This window comes from Panthera uncia (assembly GCF_023721935.1).
Source record: "Panthera uncia isolate 11264 chromosome A1 unlocalized genomic scaffold, Puncia_PCG_1.0 HiC_scaffold_17, whole genome shotgun sequence".
Taxonomy (NCBI): Eukaryota; Metazoa; Chordata; class Mammalia; order Carnivora; family Felidae; genus Panthera; species Panthera uncia.
The window spans coordinates 55,194,231-55,212,174 of record NW_026057577.1 but is presented as its reverse complement, the minus strand read 5'-3'; the positions used below and the strand labels follow the sequence as shown (position 1 = coordinate 55,212,174).

The window sequence follows — 17,944 nt, the reverse complement described above, 5'->3', positions numbered from 1 at the left end:
CAACGTTTTTTATTTATTTTTGGGACAGAGAGAGACAGAGCATGAACAGGGGAGGGGCAGAGAGAGAGGGAGACACAGAATCGGAAACAGGCTCCAGGCTCCGAGCCATCAGCCCAGAGCCTGACGCGGGGCTCGAACTCACGGACCGCGAGATCGTGACCTGGCTGAAGTCGGACGCTTAACCGACTGCGCCACCCAGGTGCCCCCCGTGGACTTACTTCTATAGGGCTTTTTAAAAACACTATGTCCTTCTTCCGTACTCTGGCTTGGCTTAGGCACAAAGGCATGTCTAGTATGATAAAGTTCCTCAGAGGATTCTGATTTGCTTGTGTCCTCCTCCTCCCTGGCCCTTACCATTTTCCTGAGAAGACAGAAGATCGCAGAATAGGTTTTATGTTGTATAGTTCCCCATCCGAAGGTGCCATTACCCTGGACAGCGCTCTGTAGGCATTCAGTCAGCCAGCCAATTGGTCATCTTGAATATTCCAGCTGACTTGAATTTCTGCCTTGTGGAAGCTACTGACTGTGGGGAAAAATATGTTGAGATCTGCTATTATGTCTGCTCTTGATTCAAAGAGGTGAAAAAAATATAGCTGTTAAGAAAATTTTGAATGTGTGAGGGAGTTTTGACTTAGAAATAAGACACTAAAATTCAACTCTGACTTATGTTCAGCTGTGTTTATTTTTCATGATTACACATTTTGAAGTGTGATCGTATACAGATGATCTCATTTAAGTAAACACAGTGAGTGTCTATTTAAATTTCTGGTTTGTCATTCATGTTGCATATTCAGATAACCCACAGAGCTAGATTTTTCAAAATTCCCTTCAAATATGACTACACCATTTGTACATTTGCATTTATATATAAACCTGGATATATATGGGAAGAACTGAATGAATGAGTATGCTTACCACCTTTTTTGTTACTTTGTGAAACAGTGTGGTCACCTGAGATAATTTTGAAGTCTTTGCAACCTGAAAACACAATATAGTGTAGACAGCCCTTCCAACTACATCCTCCTTGATAAACAGATACACATTCAATTTTGTTCGCATAAATATAGCCTTTAGGGTTGGAGGAGAGGAAAATCAGAAGCAAATCAGTCTGTAAGTATACTGCTGGTTTTCTTCCTTGCTTATGTCATTATAATACTCAGATTCAGATTCCCCTCAAATGTGTCCTCTTGTTTTTGAAAAGAACCATAATAACAAAACTAGGAACAAGTATATTAGTTGGGTAACTTCTCTAATGCGAACCCATCATTGTTGGGACTGGGAAAGGAGAGACCTATGATCCAGGCCTGGTTATCTTTCTTTTCATTTTAATCACAGAGGCTTCCTATGAACATTCAAAACTTTTTCCCAATCTTCTTGGTATTTCCAGTAGCTAAAAGGAGGTGTATAACAGAGAACAAACTGCAGAGAACCGGGAAAACAGACAACTGGAAAAAGAAAGATTATCATCCTACTAAAATAACACCTTCATCTGTAAAATTCTTTCCTTTCTGCAGACATCCTCAGTATGTTAAATAAAATACCAGAATTTCCTGGTGGTAAGCACTTGTCATGAAATAACAATTAGGCAGTTATATGAGCACGTATATTGCAGTTCACCAGTTTGAACAATAGGTGACCCTTTTTTCTTTTTCTGACTCACCGTTGGAATAGTTGAGGGGTTTTAGTTGGATTTTTAAACTCTTTAGTAAAGGTTCTCTCTTAACTTTCCTCTTCATCTGAATGGAAAGTGAAAGGATATCATTAGGCACTTGGCACTGCCCTCCTCATTCTATAAATGAGGAAACTGAGGTTTGGAGAGTGAGTGAGTTGCCTGTGGACACAATCAGTGACAGAATTCAGACTTTGACCATTTGGCCACAGAGCCTTGTTTCTTAACCAACCATTGTCTCCATGTCAAATATTAAGATACAAACATTAAGTTTTAAAAATAGGTCATTTCCCTTTTCTTTCTTAATCCTTTTGATTTTGTTGCTTTTATTGATAGGGCATAAAATGCTAGCATTTCCATTTTTATAGCATTTTTTAAGTCAGCTAAGCTCTTAGATAGATTTAATGAGATCCATCCTGACTGGGACCAGTAAGTTTGGTCATGGAGTCAAAAAGTCAGTTAAAAAAAGGTGTGTGTGGTGGGTGGGGGGAAACATCTGGGTGGCTCAGTCAGTTGAGCGTCTGACTTTGGCCTCAGGTCATCATGATTTAGTGGTTTGTGAATTCAGGCCCCACATTGTGCTCACTGCTGTCAGACTGTCAGCGCAGAGCCCGCTTTGGATCCTCTGTGCCCCTCCCCAGCTTGCGCTGTCCCCCAAATAAATAAATATATATATATTTTAAAGTCAGTTGGGGCGCCTGGGTGGCTCAGTCGGATAAGCATATGACTTTTGGTTTTAGCTCAGATCATGATCTCACGGTTTGTGGGTTCAAGCCCCATGTTGGGCTCTGCTGACAGTGTGAGGGGGCCTTCCTGGGATTCTTTCTCTCTCTCCCTCTCTCTCTGCCCCTCCCCTACTCGTGCACACACTCTGGCTCTCAAAATAAATAAACATTAAAAAAATTATTTTAATTAAAAAGAAAAGTCATTTAAAGCAGGAAATTTTGAAAAGTTATATATACATATCTTAGGTGTTATTTTATGCTAAAACGTGTGTATTAATTTGCTAATTTTTATTTTTTTATTTTTTTATTTATTTTTTTTTTTAATTTTTTTTTTTCAACGTTTTTTATTTATTTTTGGGACAGAGAGAGACAGAGCATGAACGGGGGAGGGTCAGAGAGAGAGGGAGACACAGAATCGGAAACAGGCTCCAGGCTCCGAGCCATCAGCCCAGAGCCTGATGCGGGGCTCGAACTCACAGACCGCGAGATCATGACCTGGCTGAAGTCGGACGCTTAACCGACTGCGCCACCCAGGCGCCCCTAATTTGCTAATTTTTAACATGGGACCAAACTGACTATGGGTTCCTAGATTGTAATTAAGCCATCTCTTTTATATAAGCTACATTCAGTGGATTATTTTTTATGTAATTTCCAATTTCAGTTTTTGTAAAGTAAAGCAAGAATCTATCAAAACTTGTAAGGCAATCTGATTACAGAACAAACCATTTGAAAACAAAAAGCTAAAAAATAAAACCAAAAGCTGACTTGGTAAACATGCAAGTCAGTTAAGACAATTATTAATTTAAGTAAATGCACAGAAGTTTCTTTTTAAAGTCTTTATTTCCTTACTGGAGTATATGTTTTCATCTTACTGAAGATATTTTAAAACAGTTCTCAACTGGTTGGGTGAAGGTTATCAGCTGTGGGCATTCTTCCAACTACTGTAGTTTTCTCATTCCTAACGTCTCCCAGTCAAAACGTGTCCAGTTTCTTTTACATTCCTTCCCCCTCCGAGTGGGAACAGCTGTTATGGATGGGAGTGCTTACACCCTTCAAATGTGACTAGGCACAAATAAGGTTACCAGCTCAATTGTACTTCAGGTTGCAATTTTTCATAAAGTATGTTCTTACCAGCAATTAAATTTATATTTTACATTTTAAAATAGTTTTTAATATTAAGATACAGCACTTTATAGAATATATTTTATACCTTATTTTAATAAGAAATAGGATGAGGTTTCCTTAAGGTCAGAAGCATGAATTTAGTCCACAAAAACATGCCTATAAATATTTTAGTATCTGAGTTTTAGTTTCTTAAATTCATAAGACCCGTAAAAGTTTAGATTAACTAGCCAAATAGTTTCTACAAGTATTATAGTGAGAAACAGTCCTCTAAATACCTCTCCCTAAATTCTATTAGCTCTTTCTCCTACTTACCTTTTAATTTCCTAACTAGTATGCTCATATCTTTATTTCCACATGCATCAATTATCCAGTATTACCTGTTGACTGATTATTATGGATGAAAGAATTGGCCTTTTTAAATACCATCCTAACCCTGTCCTTTTTCTGTATTTAAATGTAGATATTCCAAACTTTGCATTAAGTTAATATTTATGATGACTATTTAAATATAGCTAAGCTACGAATGTATACTATGCCTACATTTCCTTTCTGGTACAATTTTTTGTTCCTGGAATGGATTCCTTTGTTTTTGCCTTTGCTTGGTTTTCTGTGCAAGTGTAATTAAGTCTTTCCAAACTCTCCAAAGACTCTCCAAACCTCACTGAATGCTATTTTCCTAGAGTTCTCCCGACACATCAATATTCTACCATTTTAATTTTCCCAGAGACATTTCTCATGGAACCCACTATCATCTGTTTCAATATACAGCCGTGACCATCTGCAGCTAGATGCAGATAATATGAAGAACTCAATGAACGATACCTCAGATGGACTATAACAGTGAGGAAAGATCACTATTTAGTAATATGGTGTGGGGAAAAATGGTTAGAGGGAAAATTAGATTAATAATTCACACTGAAATTTCAAATGTTTTAATAAGTTAAACCAAAATAAGTAAATGTTAGAAGAGTATAATGACCTCAGCTGCCTAAAGAAGGTTTGTTGATTACCTTATGGAAGAAATTAACAACAAAATTAGCTATAATTTTTTAAATTTATGTGCACTGAAAAATAAAACTGAGGGATGCCTGGGTGGCTCAGTTGGTTAAGCATCCGACTTTGGTTCAGGTCATGATCTCACAGTTTGTGGGTATGAGCCCTGCATCGGGCTCTGTGCTGACAGTTCAGAGCCTGGAGCCTGCTTGGGATTCTGTGTCTCCCTGTCTCTCTCTGCCCCTCCCCTGCTCACACTGTGTGTGTGTGTGTGTGTGTGTGTGTGTCTCTCAAAAATAAACATTAAAAAAAAATTTTTTTAAAGAAAAAGCTAAGTGAGATAACATTAAGTGGGTAAAATATTTATTAGATAAGTATCTGTAATTATTAGATGAGCTTAATATTCATCAGGATTAATTAAACATTTTTGAGAGAAATACCCATTCCTGGCAAGTAATTAAAGAATTTGGGTAGTTGACAAAATGAATTGCAAATATGAAACATTAATAAGGAACCACAAATTGAATCAAATACTAGGTTTCACCTCAGACTTAAAGGAGCAGCTAATATAATTAATTGATAATGAAAAACAGTGAGTACATGTGTATGTTATTCGTGTTACAAATATAATCTTTCTGGAGTATCATCAGCAGTAAGTAACAAAAGCTGTAAAAGCTAACATTACCTTTTGATATGATCATCCCGTTTTCTGCAGAAAAAAGGAAGAACACAAAAGCATATGTGTAGTGAAAAGCGTATCTGTAATATTAATTATGCATAAGGATCAAAAGCGTTCATAAAACAGAATAATGGTTGACAAGGGTTAGGGCGGTTGAGGAAGGGAAATGGATAGGACTCTAAAAGTGTCACAGGAGGGAGACTGCTGTGGTGCTAGAATGGTTTTGTGTCTTGACTGCAGTGATAGTTACAGAAATGGAGACATGTAATAAAATGACACGGATCTCTACCAAGGCATTATACCCATGTTACCTTCCTGGCTTTGACATCATAATTATACTATATTTATGTAAGATGTAATCATTGCAGGAAATGGTGTGGAATACACAGGACCTCTCTATTACTATCTCTGCAATTTCCTATGAGTCTATAATTGTTTCAGAATAAAGAGTTTTTTTAAAGTTTACAAAAGTTTATAAAATGGTTGGTACACCAGAGTCATAAAGAGATGTTTTGGGGTGCATGGTTCTGTATCTTGCCTTTTGTCTCATTGTTTTATTTTTTCCATGTTAAAGTTGGTTAAATATACAGTTATTTTTTAAGTGCCTTTGTATTTTCTTCATCAGTTAAACAAGCAAAAAGTACTATATATTTTGCCATGATTTTGTACCACCTGGATGTTTCTTTGTTTTTTTAGTATGTGCCCAGAATTGTGACATCTGCACAACAGAAAGCTGGAAAAACAATTACAGCCCGGATCACAGGGAGATGTGATTTTGCCTCAAAAAACCGAATTAGTAGCAGCTTAGCTATAATGGGAGTTTCTCCTCCCATGAGCTCAGTTGTTGTGGAAAAGCATCATCCAGTCACAGTGGTGAGTACACATATTTGATGATCTTAATCAAAAAATCTTTTTTCCTGAGAGTTTATAGACTAATAAACACTTAAATTACGTGTTGAGAAGATCAGAATTCATGATGACTGTTACTTGTTCTACCTTTTATTATTACAGTCTTTATGTACTTAGAATCATCAAACCTGGTCTAAATCTGCCTTTCCTCTTTTAGGAAATTAATTTCAGAAACATTGTTTCTTCTCAACAGTGTAAAAATTATCAATACAAAAAATAATCCACTGTGTTGGTGGCCAAAAGAAATATATAAATGATTTCTCGTTAATTTAAAACAAGAGACAAAAACTATTTACTTACTCATTACCTCCTGTTCATGTAGCAGGTATTTGATTATAAGAAACACTTCCATTTTTATAGTCTTTAATTTTTGTTCCTTTTTTTTTTTTTTTTAAGTCTTCTTCCCTTTTTCAGTACAACTGTCAGCATATTTGTAGTGTGGAAAAAAATTCAGATTGCACTAGATTCATGTAATATAAAGGAAAATGCCTAGAATTTAAACAAAAATAAACAAAAAGCCTGAATTAGTGCCTCACTTTTGCTACCTACTGCCTTTGTGATCATACACAAATCAAGTAAAATATTTGAGCCTCCACTTCCTCTTGTGTAAAGTGGGAGTGTTAAGGGTACGTAGCTCCTAAAGTTATTTTCTGGTTTCAGGATTAACTGAGACAATGTGAAAATTGAATGAGATATATAAAGGCACTTTATAAACTGTAAAACCAAAAGCGAATTTAACTTAATAAAAATTACTAGAGAAAGGTACATGGGATACATATAAATTGACAATTGTTGCAAAAAATTTAAATTTTGAGAGTTAAAAGTTCACATCCTTAAATAGGAACAATTGATTTTAAAAGAGAAAGTCACCTAACATAAATTTTCAGTGTTAGACAACACTGTCTACTTAATGTATCAAAGTTTTAGCGAAAATATATACGGAATGATGTTACATCCTTTATTTTCCGGGCAGTAGATGGCTGCCAGATGATTAAATCAAGGGAAGCTTGATCCATTAAATTTAGCCTCGGATAGAGAATGATGGTAATGAAGTGGAAGACTGAGGCAGAGGCATTAAGTCCAAATAAGGATATGGAGGGTGGATGGGGGTCTTAGCCTTCACAGGCTGCAAAGACTCTGAAAGTCCTTAGGCGACCTCCCAATATAGTTTTGAATATATGAGGATCAGTTATCAGAAACGAAAAGAGAAAACTCATTTCTGTTTTTCTCAGCACATATGTGCATAGAGAGGGAGAGGGACTGTTCATTTGTATGGTAAAGAAGGTGTAAAGAAATCACATATATGCTTACTTTTAATTTAGGCAGCCTTTTGTTTTTGTACTGACAGGAATTCATATTCTACAGAAAAAAAAAAAAAAAAAAAACAGAACAAGGAAATAGTCTTAAAACCCGTTTCTGAGATTTACCTCCCCAGCTGCCCTTTGCTGATTCACTATGTATAGTACTTCTCCAGTAATTGCTCATGAAGGAAACAGCCATAAACTGCTTCCATTATTACCTAAGTAGGATTATGTAATAGACCTGTGGCAGTCCTCTGTACTATTTTTCCTTTTATCCCCCAATCAAGACCTGTAACTACTAGAAACAGTTATTACTAATAAACAACTAGTCAGATTTCTGACACTTTAGCCCCACCTGCTGGATAATTGCTTGTTCCTAGTGCTACTTCATTTTCTGCCATTTTTATAGATCATGAAACCAGTGGTAAGGTGAATCTGTTTCTACATTCCCTTTTTCCCATCCTCCCCAAGGAAAAATTGTTCTTTTAACAGGGTCAGATTAGGTGGTTAGCAACTAAATTTTCATACTAGTTGGAAGAATCTCCCCCATCTGTAATGACTATCCACTTAAGTACAAAGAAACATTTATATAAAATACCTTTAAGATGGGAAATTTCTCTAGAGGAGCTCTTAGAATCTGTCATGAAGACCTTTAAGACTTTTCACTCATTTTCTTTTTAAGTAAAAGCTGCATCATAGGGTTTTTAAAATACATAATGAATGTTTTGATCAAATGTATATAATTTTACTTCGAGGATTTTAAGAGGACTTTTCTAAGTAGAAGACCCTACTAGGAATCTCCATGTACTGTTCAGTGATGTGGACCAAGAACCGGATAACAAGTCTACTGAGAAGCTGTATCCAGTATAATATAGAAAATCCTTGTACATTTTACACGTGTATACACGTAATGTGTACTTACATACATATTATGTACCTGTACATATTCTATGCTTAGATGAAGTCAGTTGTGCACTGACTCTGTTACGTCAGTGCTTAGGTCCAAGATGTTTCCTTGAGTTCTGAGATAGTATGGGTATCCTCTCAATGTGTGTCTTCAGCATCTAGTTATTTCTTGGTATAGAAAGTTGTAATCCACATTAAGGAGCACCAGCCCTCTGGAAAGAGCTCCTCTTGTATGATCATAAAGGTTTAGTCAGCTCCCAGGTGAACCGGGTTGAAATAGGAGAGATCTGCTTTACTGTGATTTGAAACAAGGACCAGACAGGATTCCTCAGAGCTTTCCCCATGTTCCCTGATTGAACTCCACATGTTAACAGGTACAGGAAGGAGAACACTGCTTGGAATAAAAGGAGGGCTTGGGGCTGCCTCTTCTTCCAAACACCATAAAGTCCCTTTCTACAGTTGGCCTCTGTACACATTGTAAGATTCCACTTGAGTCCTCTTTGAGGAATGACTCCCATGGCTCCTTTGTGATCCTATGGAATACAAGCTGATCAGAGGGTATTGAGCACATCAGTGTAACTTATGGATTAAGGACCACTGTTTGGTCCTTAATTGTTTGTTTTAATGGCTGCTTCACCAGCTTATTGCATGTATCTACCGGGTGCTTAACAAATGTTTGTTTGGTTAAATTATATATAATGCAATGGTATTTAATGTGTGTCATTTTGTGGGATTGTTAAAGCAGGTTTTTACCTTTTCAGCAAACCATTCCTCAAGCTGCTGCTGCAAAATATCCCCGGACGATTCATCCTGAAAGTAGTACCTCAGCTTCTAGATCCCTCGGAACCAGGTCAACTCACACCCAGTCTCTCACAAGCATTCATTCCATAAAAGTGGTTGACTAAAATGAATATGCACATATTGAGACCTTTTAATTCATCTGGTTATACCAAGGATTAGAAGTCTCTAGTTTTTAAAATTTCATCTTCTTAGAACATCATGGATACATCCTGTTCATCTTTTCAGAACTCCAAGAGGCTTTTTCAAAGCCACACCATCCTTTGTAACTATATGTAGGATTATTTTAATGTTATTTTTTTAATTTAAACAATTAAGTAAAAATTTTTTAACTTAAAAATGACTTGATTTTTTAATAGGTTCAGCCTGTCACTGATTACATCACAAAAGTATATAAATCTTGTTTTATTAATGTTATTTACCAAAGACTAAATCATTTCTAGTGTTACCAAGTAAACTTTGAGAACTTTACTAAAAAATTGTTAAGGAGCATATGGGTGGCTCAGTCGGTTAAGTGTCTGACTTGGGTTAGGTTGTGATCTTGCAGTTCGTGAGTTCAAGCTCCATGTTCATGGGCCTGTGCTGACAGCTCGGAGCCTGGAGCCTGCTTCGGATTCTGTGTCTCCCTCTCTCTCTCCGCCCTCCCCCACTCACATTCTGTCTCTCTCTCAAAAGTAAACATAAAAATAATTTTATTTTTAAAAGTAATAGAAACTAAGGTATTTTTATTTTAAAATTAAAGAGCTAAAGACCAAGATTAATAATGATACTTTAACACAAAGTTTTTTTTGTGATTTTAATGTAATTAGTCTTCATTTTCTTAAGACTCTGACAATTAAAAATGGGAAATGATGAGACCTATCAATAATTTTTAATGATAAAAGGAAAGATTTTTTTTACTAGTACAGAAACAGAGTCATCAAAAAGAAATTTCCTATTAGAATGGTCCTATTTCTGATGGTCTTTCTTGTTTTTTGAAACTCTGCAGTGTTGAACCTTTTTTCTCTCTGAACATCCAAACATCACCCTGTGAGGGTAATAGCACTGGGCAACTCAGCAAACCTTCTAGGCCTGGGGAAAGACTTTTCACTAGCTGCCAGTGCGAAGAATCTGGGTGAAAATGATCAAGCAAAACAAGACCAGGTTCCATTGGTGTTATTGCTGGCTGACTGGGTGATCTTGGGCTGGATATTTAATTTCATGAATCTTAGGATCCCATCTGTGAAACAGTGAGATCTACCTATCCCACCTCTTTCACAAAGTACTTTGGGTTACACAAAAACAAGTATAAATTCTAAAGAATTGGTCCAGAGCCTCAATTTTCGTATCTTTAACAGAAGTGGATGGACTTAATTAGAAGCCTCCTTCACTCTGAACATGATCTAGCTCTATGCTCTAATGTTATTACAGGAAATAGTTTTTCTTATTGCTTCACATTGTAATAGGACATGAGAACAAATGTGAGATAGGCCAATATCCCATTTTCTAAAGGGCACACCCAGGCTTTTCTGAACTACAGAATTAAAGAATTTGAGTATTGTGTCTTAGAGTGTTAGATTGTTCTTATGTAACAGTGTCCTGAGTTCTGGCCTGGCTAGCACTGTGGCAAACAGCTCCTCGTGGGTTTCAACAAACACAAACCAACAGCACCTCATCTTTTGCTACCTGTACCATGGCCATGCTTTTCTCTGGGCTTCCCCAGGCACTCTGAGAGGATCACAAGTGACCACAGGCTCCACTTGAAGGCTACTCCTATGTGGCCCAGAATTAACACCCCATTGTGTTAACAGATCAGTTCTTTCTTTCTCCCCCGTACAAACTGTCGTGAGGTGTACTAGTCCAGCCCATCTCTCAGAAGAGAGTGCCCTCAAAGTCAAATAAGCAGTTAATGCTTGATACCAGGTGGTGGCCAGTTTGGTATTTCACCCTGGTCTGGGCTCTCCTTCCTTCCCCATCTCACTCCTCTTTTCCCTCACTGTTGCTTCCTTGGATTTCCACTCCTAAAAAAAGCAGCAACTCATAAACTTTGGTCTCAGGGTCTGCTTTCTGAGGAACCTAGATGACAACTAGGAATGGTTTTCAGTATCCAAGCCATAACCATGTGGACTAACTAAAGTGAATGTTATGAATATTGTAACTGAGAATATCATAAGCATCTTTTTAAAAAGTGTTTAAGCTCTAGAAAGTGTATATTGTCCAAAGCAGAACCAAATAGTGTTACTCTACGTTAATTAACTTAAATTTAACAGTTAAGACACTTATAGAATAAGAGTATGTATTCTCTTTGTTTACTTCTGCATAAAGAGGTTACCCAGATTTTGGAAGGGGGAGTAAGTAGCATGGCCATTGGAAACCAGCCATGTTGAAGAACAGATGGGGACAAGACTTTCCACTGAATCCCTTTTTAAAAAACTTTTTGGACTCCTGTGAACATGTTCCCTATTTTAAACATTTATAGAAGTAAGTGGGCCATTTACAATCAGGATGAGACCAAAATGTAAAACTATCAATTCAGGATAATTGGACTGATATTACTCATGATTTTATCTCTGGTGCCTTATGGAATTAGAGTCAGAGTTTGAGAATGGAGAGCCTTAAATTAGGATGAATAGGTGCATGTAAACTGATATGAGTTACTTGATTTTATATTTATTTCTCTCAGATTATAAAAATAATGCATGCTTATTGTCAAAAAAAAAATTGGAAAGTACCAAAAAGTACAAAGAAAATAAAAACCACCTGTAATTACACCACCAAGAGATTTAAAAAAATACATTGGTATACATACTTCCAGTCTTTTCTAAGCACTATTATTACACATATGTGTTATTTAAAGCCAAAAGTAACTATAAATTTTCAAAGCTAGTTTCTCTCACTGAAGAGAAGTAACTCACAGGGGATGATTTCAATACTGTGGGCATGAGATGAGGGATTTCACAGGCATTCAACCTTCATCTTCAATACTGTGGCAGAGAGAGACATTCCCCCATTTTATGGAGAAGGAAACTGAAGATCTGAGATCTCGGATATTTAGTATGCCCAAAGGTTCACAGTTAATAAGTAGTAAAACCAGGATTAAAACCATGTCTGTCTATTCTAAATCCCTATACCAGGATGCTGTTCCTACCATCATTTTTTTTAAAAAAACATAATGAACAAAAACCTAGATTATGCTATCACATATGTTGCATCATATGTCAGAAATGCAAAAATCATATACAATTTTCTTTAAGCAAAAACCGAAAAAAATGTTGACCTTTCATTTCAGTAGGTGGAAAGTACTAATACCATTTTTTCATCTGCCACCACCATCTTCATAGTTGAAAGGACAGTCAATACTGCTAGAATTTTATGGCATTAAAGAACTGAATGTAAAGGCAATGCTGAGTGGAAAACCAATTAAATACAATTTCTGTAGGCATTTACGAAACTGCACATTTCTTGGACCTCACATCAGTTTCAGTTTTGAATTGACGGATCTTTTCTGTAAAAAAAGGATAACATTCATTATTAATAGCTAACATTTATTAAGCACTTGCTATGTGCCAGGCACTATGACTCACTTAATCCCACAACAACCCTTTGACATTAGAACTTTTCTAGTTAGTAAAGGAGAACACCGGCACAGTGAGGCTATAGAACATGTTCAAGATCACACAACCTGTTCGCACTGGAGTTCAGATACAGGCCCACAGGGTCTTGCTCCTGAGCACATGCCCTGCACTGCTTCAGTGGAATGCCTCTTAGTCTCCCCCGAGAATTCTTATGGCTACTCTTTTCTAGAAACAAATAAATTTAAAGTTGAGTGAACAGTCCCAGTGCTGTGAGGATAATGTCACGGGAGGAGACATCATCCACGCATGATTCCTTTACCTACCACTGCTTGAAACTTAATATTAGCTGAGTGGTGTGATTCACGCACTCATGCTCTCAGCTTCAGGTAATACTGCATCGGTGAAAGTAATGGCAGATGTGCCTACATTTTGCTTGAATGGTTATTACATGAGAGTTTAACACCGCCTCATTATTGATAAGTTTTGAAACCATCTTCCCTGACAATATAGTCTTTGGGCAAGTGATTTTTAGCAATAACCTCAGTTGCCAAAGTAAAAGGCTGTCCGCTCTTTTCTTTTAACCTAGAAATAACACTTTTGAATCCACCAACTTGTAAATTTCCCCAACAGGGGCAAGATGGCATTTTGAGCAAGACAGTGCTTAGTTATGGAAATGATACTAGAATCTCCTAAGATGGTTTAGCATTCCTGCCTTCTCCCAGCTCCCCCGCACCCCACACACCTCCATACCCTGCTGCATATACACATCAATAGAAATACTCCTCCACTTCTTCAAATGCCCAGTAGGGGGTACGCTGAGAACCGCCAGGCTAAACCAGTATCAGTCAGTGCTGACTGAGTCAATCACCAGAGGAGCTGCATATTTATGAGCCACAGCTCTCCCCAAACTGAGACTGCTGCTGTTTATGGACAGTATTGTTTTGGGGGACCGTCCCCCACCATTTTAAGGGAGAAGGAGCTTCTATCTCGAAAACTCACCAGCTAGTTCTGGGAAACCTGCGCGTACCAGCTCTTCATACAGATGCTTGACTGGAGTGGCCTGTGTCATCAGGGTCCCGTGCAGCCAGATGAGCAAAGCCCTGTGGCCGTGTTCACGGAAACTTCCCTTTCCTGTGCCAAGCACATAGAGTCAGAGGCGAAACACCACATGCCGAGGTCTCTTTTTGTTGTGATCTCCATTCTAACTGAATTTTCTGTGGTTCAACTCATTCTTCTGATGGCTGCTAGAGAAGCAGCCCAGTGGATGAAAGCCCTTCCAGTTCCCCTCGCTGGAATTCCTGTAGGGTGACCAGAGTGTGGATTCACTCTAGCACTTGTCGTGCACCTAATGTGCTTGACACAGACCAAAGGAGCAGATACGAGATTCAACAGCTGAGTCCCTGCCCAACGGTAAGGGACAACCTTCCTGAGATGTGGAGCTCTCCCACATTCAGAGAGCTGCTATGCACCCCCATTTCTCCGACTCAAAGTGCATATTTCCCCTGGGGATCCTGTTAACAACGGAGAGTCTCATTCAGTCGGTCTGGGGTTAGGATCTGCACTTCTAATAAGCTCCCAGCTGCTGCCGTTGCTGTCCATTAACCATACTCGAAGCAGCAGGCGTGCGCCATCATGCCACTCCAGTGTCTGATGGAAGTGTGCGTGCCCTGGGCCAGGATTACTCACTGGGCAAATACGCACTGGATACCTAACCCCCGAGAGATGTTAGGGAAAGAGCTGAGACCCGTGTCTCCAAGGAGGTCGCGGTTACAAACACAGGACAGGCAGGCTCCTGGTTCTAGCAGAGTGTGTGTGGGAGCAAGCAGATGCCACAAGAGGAGGGCCTGAGCTCTGGGGAGGAAGCATGCCAGAAAAATGTCAGAGAAGCAGGGAGGGCCAACTGTACGCATGAACAATGTACTCCTGGGCGAATCCTGTTCGTTTCTTCATCTTGCAATTTGCCAAACTAATTCTTAAATACCACTGTCAACATGTTGCTCCTTTGCCTAAAAGCCCACAAACTCCTTAGTGGCAGTAGCATTACCCTGGATTGTATTTGGATTGTGTATGTTGCTGTTGTCACGCCAACTAGATTATAAATCCCACCAAACATGCACCCTGGCTTACGTGAAGAGCTGATGCAGCCCTCACCTGGTCGAACTGAACACATTCTAGGCACTCCGTACTGTTCCACTAAAACACGTTAAGTCCCCTCCCCTTTATCCTGCTGGCAGGTACTCTGAAGATACACTGTATTTTCAAATCATTTCTTTAGGTCAAAAAGAGATTTCAAGAAGGCAACTAAATTTTCCTAAAAACTTCACAGAATGCTATATGCCTAATTAGTGACAAAGGAGAAATCTTAATAGTAAAAAAGGAACCTTTTCAGAAACGATAATCAATATTCAACATTTTCAATGCATTATCTTCCATTTTTTACATGACAGTGTAGCCTTAGAATTAGTAATATAAAGTACCATAATTTACTTATAGGTGGTGTAAGAAGCATGTATTCAGGGGCTGTGGTTTTGCCATCTACGATCCCAGCAATCAGTAATGCAGATCGACTCCTGAGCATGGGACTTGTTCACATCTCATAATATCCATGTACAGAAAGTGCTCTGAATAGAATGTTTTGTCAAGAAAAGTATCTGCTTTCTTGTTTTTAAAGCTACTTAGCTGATTAATGCCAAACAAACTTTCTGTTTCCTAGGTTTTGGTCAAATCATTAAAAAAGCAAAGCTAATGACTCCAACTGACCTGACCTCACTAATTCTGACAGCTGGAGTCTGGCTGAATTGATTCCATGGCTTGGAATCTTCTACTCAAGGAGAGGCCTGAGTCTGTATCCCAAGTTTCCCATAGGGCAGCTCGTCTCATCCAAGGCCTCATCGTATAAGAACTCTGTACCCCAGGGGCACCTGGGTGGCTCAGTCAGTTAAGCGTCCAACTTCGGCTCAGGTCATGATCTTGTGGCTCATGAGTTTGAGCCCCGTGTCAGCCCCTGTGCTGACAGCTCAGAGCCTGGAGCCTGCTTTGGATTCTGTCTCCCTCTCACTCTGCTCTCCCCCACACACTCTCTCTCTCTCAAAAATAAACAAACATTAAAAAAAAATTAAAAAAAAAAAAAAAAAAGAAAAGAACTCTGTACCCCAGACTTGGCTTAAGGGATTCCTCCTGGAGTGGAAGCCCTAAACAGTGAGCCTTTTGTTAGGGAATGAACCTTTTACCCCAAGACAATCCCAAGGAATACTAGAAACAGGTTGGTTTCCCAGGGATAAGCCCACCATTAAATCCTTGCTTCCTTAGTGCATATTCAGTTGGGAACCTTAACTGCCTTAAAGGCTAAATAACACCTTTTCAATATGGCTCAGTAAAAGTAATTATCCTTTGCAAACTTCAGTTTACTGCAGACTGTTCATGGTTTGCAAAGTTGCCGATCTTTGTGGTCCTACGGTGAATGTCACCATTCCTGAGCCCTTGTAGTCTGCTGCTTGTTGTGAGCACCAACTACTTACTTGGAAGATCTCCCACCAGGAAGGACTGCTGTTCCTATCTCCCCTCGCAACATCTGGGTCATGCTCACCTGACCACTGCTCCTCAATGGCTCTGATCTGGTCATCTGTAAAGTTCCAGGAACGGGCAAGCTTCTGCCACTCATTGGCCTTTAGCTGATGGTAAGCCAGGTTCCAGAGGAGACTGCGAATATGCCTGGTCTCCAGACTGTGATCTTGCTTGAATGTCAAAGTAAAGCTGGTTGATGAGTCCTTGATGCTCTCACCATGCTCCTAAATTAAAGGTAACTGCATCAGATGATTTCAGACATTTTGTGCTTATTGCCTTATTTCATGGGATGTAGACAGTTTTTCAGATAGAACTGGTAAGATGGTAACCGAGACTTATGTTTTCAATATCACCTGTAACTGGATCACTTTTTGTCATCCAAGATGGAAACAAATGTCTGAAGTAAAAAGCTTGAGTACTAACACAGGAAATGTGAGGGGGTTTGCTGTGTTGTATCCCATGCTTCTATCCCAATTTGCTGACTGATATTTATTCACCCCAAAAGAAAACAGCAGAGGGGATGTCTTGGCTTAGGAAATGTCACAACAAAGGCATCTTTGAAGGCCTTACTTTCAACGAATATCTCTCTTTCTTCTTTTGCATGTTTGATTGTCTCATATCAAAGTTTCAATGAGGCCTGGATTGGATATACTCTCTTAACAGGGCCCCAGAGCTGGTCCCTCCATTCATCCTACTCTGGTGCGAGGACAGTAAAGTAGAAGCCTAACTTGGGGGGCCAAAGGAGTGGAGAGCACAGGGGTCGATATCATTTTGTGTTAAGCCACCGCAGCCAGGCTTAATCCACATGTTCTCTGCCTGGATTTCTGTTCTCTGTTCTGTTCTCTGTCTGGTTTTCTGGGTTTTCAAAGGTTCCTTTTGTCCCTTCTACAGAACCCAACGAAAGAAACTGGAGAAAAATCTCCAAGTGAAAGCAAGTGTCATGGTTTCATAGAGCTGCACCTGTCATGCATATGCCATCAGAGCTCCAGATAATCCTCCTTCCGGAGGCTGCAGAACAGTTAAGGACATGCAGAACACACAGCCCTAGAGGTTTGGGACTTCCTATTCTCCTTGTGTACATATGGCAGCTCCTATTTTTGTCTTTCACTTAAATAAAAGTGAATCTAAATGAAAGATAATCTGAACAGCAAGACAGGAGTCAAGGCTGGGGCAGGATATCGACTAAAAGGATATGGGCACCTGGTTCTCAAAACCAGGGTGGAGCTTGTGCCTCAGCCCCCATCACAGATCAGCCTGTGCCTTTCACAGCATCTGCAGTCTCCTCTGGGAGGTCTACAAAGCCCTGGGAAGCATGCCCAAGGAGATGAGCTGGTCTTTTCTGTAGTAACTGGACCTTGTGAACAGAAGGTGGAATAGGAATGTCAAGTATGAATTACCCATAATTGCTTCAGAGATTGTAAAATGCAGGGTCCTCTCTACCCCAACCCTAGCTTTACTCTTACACTGCCTAACTCCTGGGGAATCCTGAAAAAGGAAAGGTTGAGGGTGGGGCATCCAACAAACTTGGGAGCCGAGGGCACTTCACTTTTTCCTTTACTCTTCATTCCCTCTCCTGAAACAATGAGGAATCCAACAAGATCAAAACCCAAAACATCACAAGGTAGAGGGAAGAACTTGCAAAATGCATTAACCTTTGTATCACAGCATTTTTATTTCTTTGAGAAGTACACATGCTCTGTGCATTCTGGAATTGGGCTGGG

The 17,944-nt window shown here is 39.1% G+C and overlaps 2 protein-coding genes and 1 long non-coding RNA gene across 8 annotated transcripts in view; 1 reads left to right on the top strand and 2 right to left on the bottom strand.

The window, feature by feature from the left end:
* POC5 (POC5 centriolar protein) overlaps nt 1-10,609 on the top strand; it is a 47,240-nt gene extending 36,631 nt beyond the window's left edge. For all 6 annotated transcript variants that reach the window (XM_049649657.1, XM_049649658.1, XM_049649656.1 and 3 more), the window contains 2 exons: nt 5,888-6,064; nt 9,069-10,609. In XM_049649657.1, coding sequence (XP_049505614.1) covers nt 5,888-6,064; nt 9,069-9,212 — 321 coding nt within the window. In that variant the 3' untranslated portion in view covers nt 9,213-10,609. The remainder of the gene's footprint in view (nt 1-5,887; nt 6,065-9,068) is intronic.
* LOC125935756 (uncharacterized) lies at nt 6,331-8,870 on the bottom strand. The gene is made up of 3 exons (XR_007461778.1): nt 8,339-8,870; nt 7,412-7,459; nt 6,331-6,589 (listed from the first exon to the last, which is right to left on the bottom strand). It is a non-coding gene; the product is annotated as an uncharacterized LOC125935756 (long non-coding RNA).
* Nucleotides 10,610-10,871: 262 nt separating the features above from the next.
* ANKDD1B (ankyrin repeat and death domain containing 1B) overlaps nt 10,872-17,944 on the bottom strand; it is a 70,432-nt gene continuing 63,359 nt past the window's right edge. The window contains exons 13-15 of the mRNA XM_049649665.1: nt 16,246-16,447; nt 13,659-13,790; nt 10,872-12,589 (exon numbers count right to left, since the gene is read on the bottom strand). Of these exons, the coding sequence (XP_049505622.1) occupies nt 12,528-12,589; nt 13,659-13,790; nt 16,246-16,447 (396 nt within the window). The 3' untranslated portion in view covers nt 10,872-12,527. The remainder of the gene's footprint in view (nt 12,590-13,658; nt 13,791-16,245; nt 16,448-17,944) is intronic.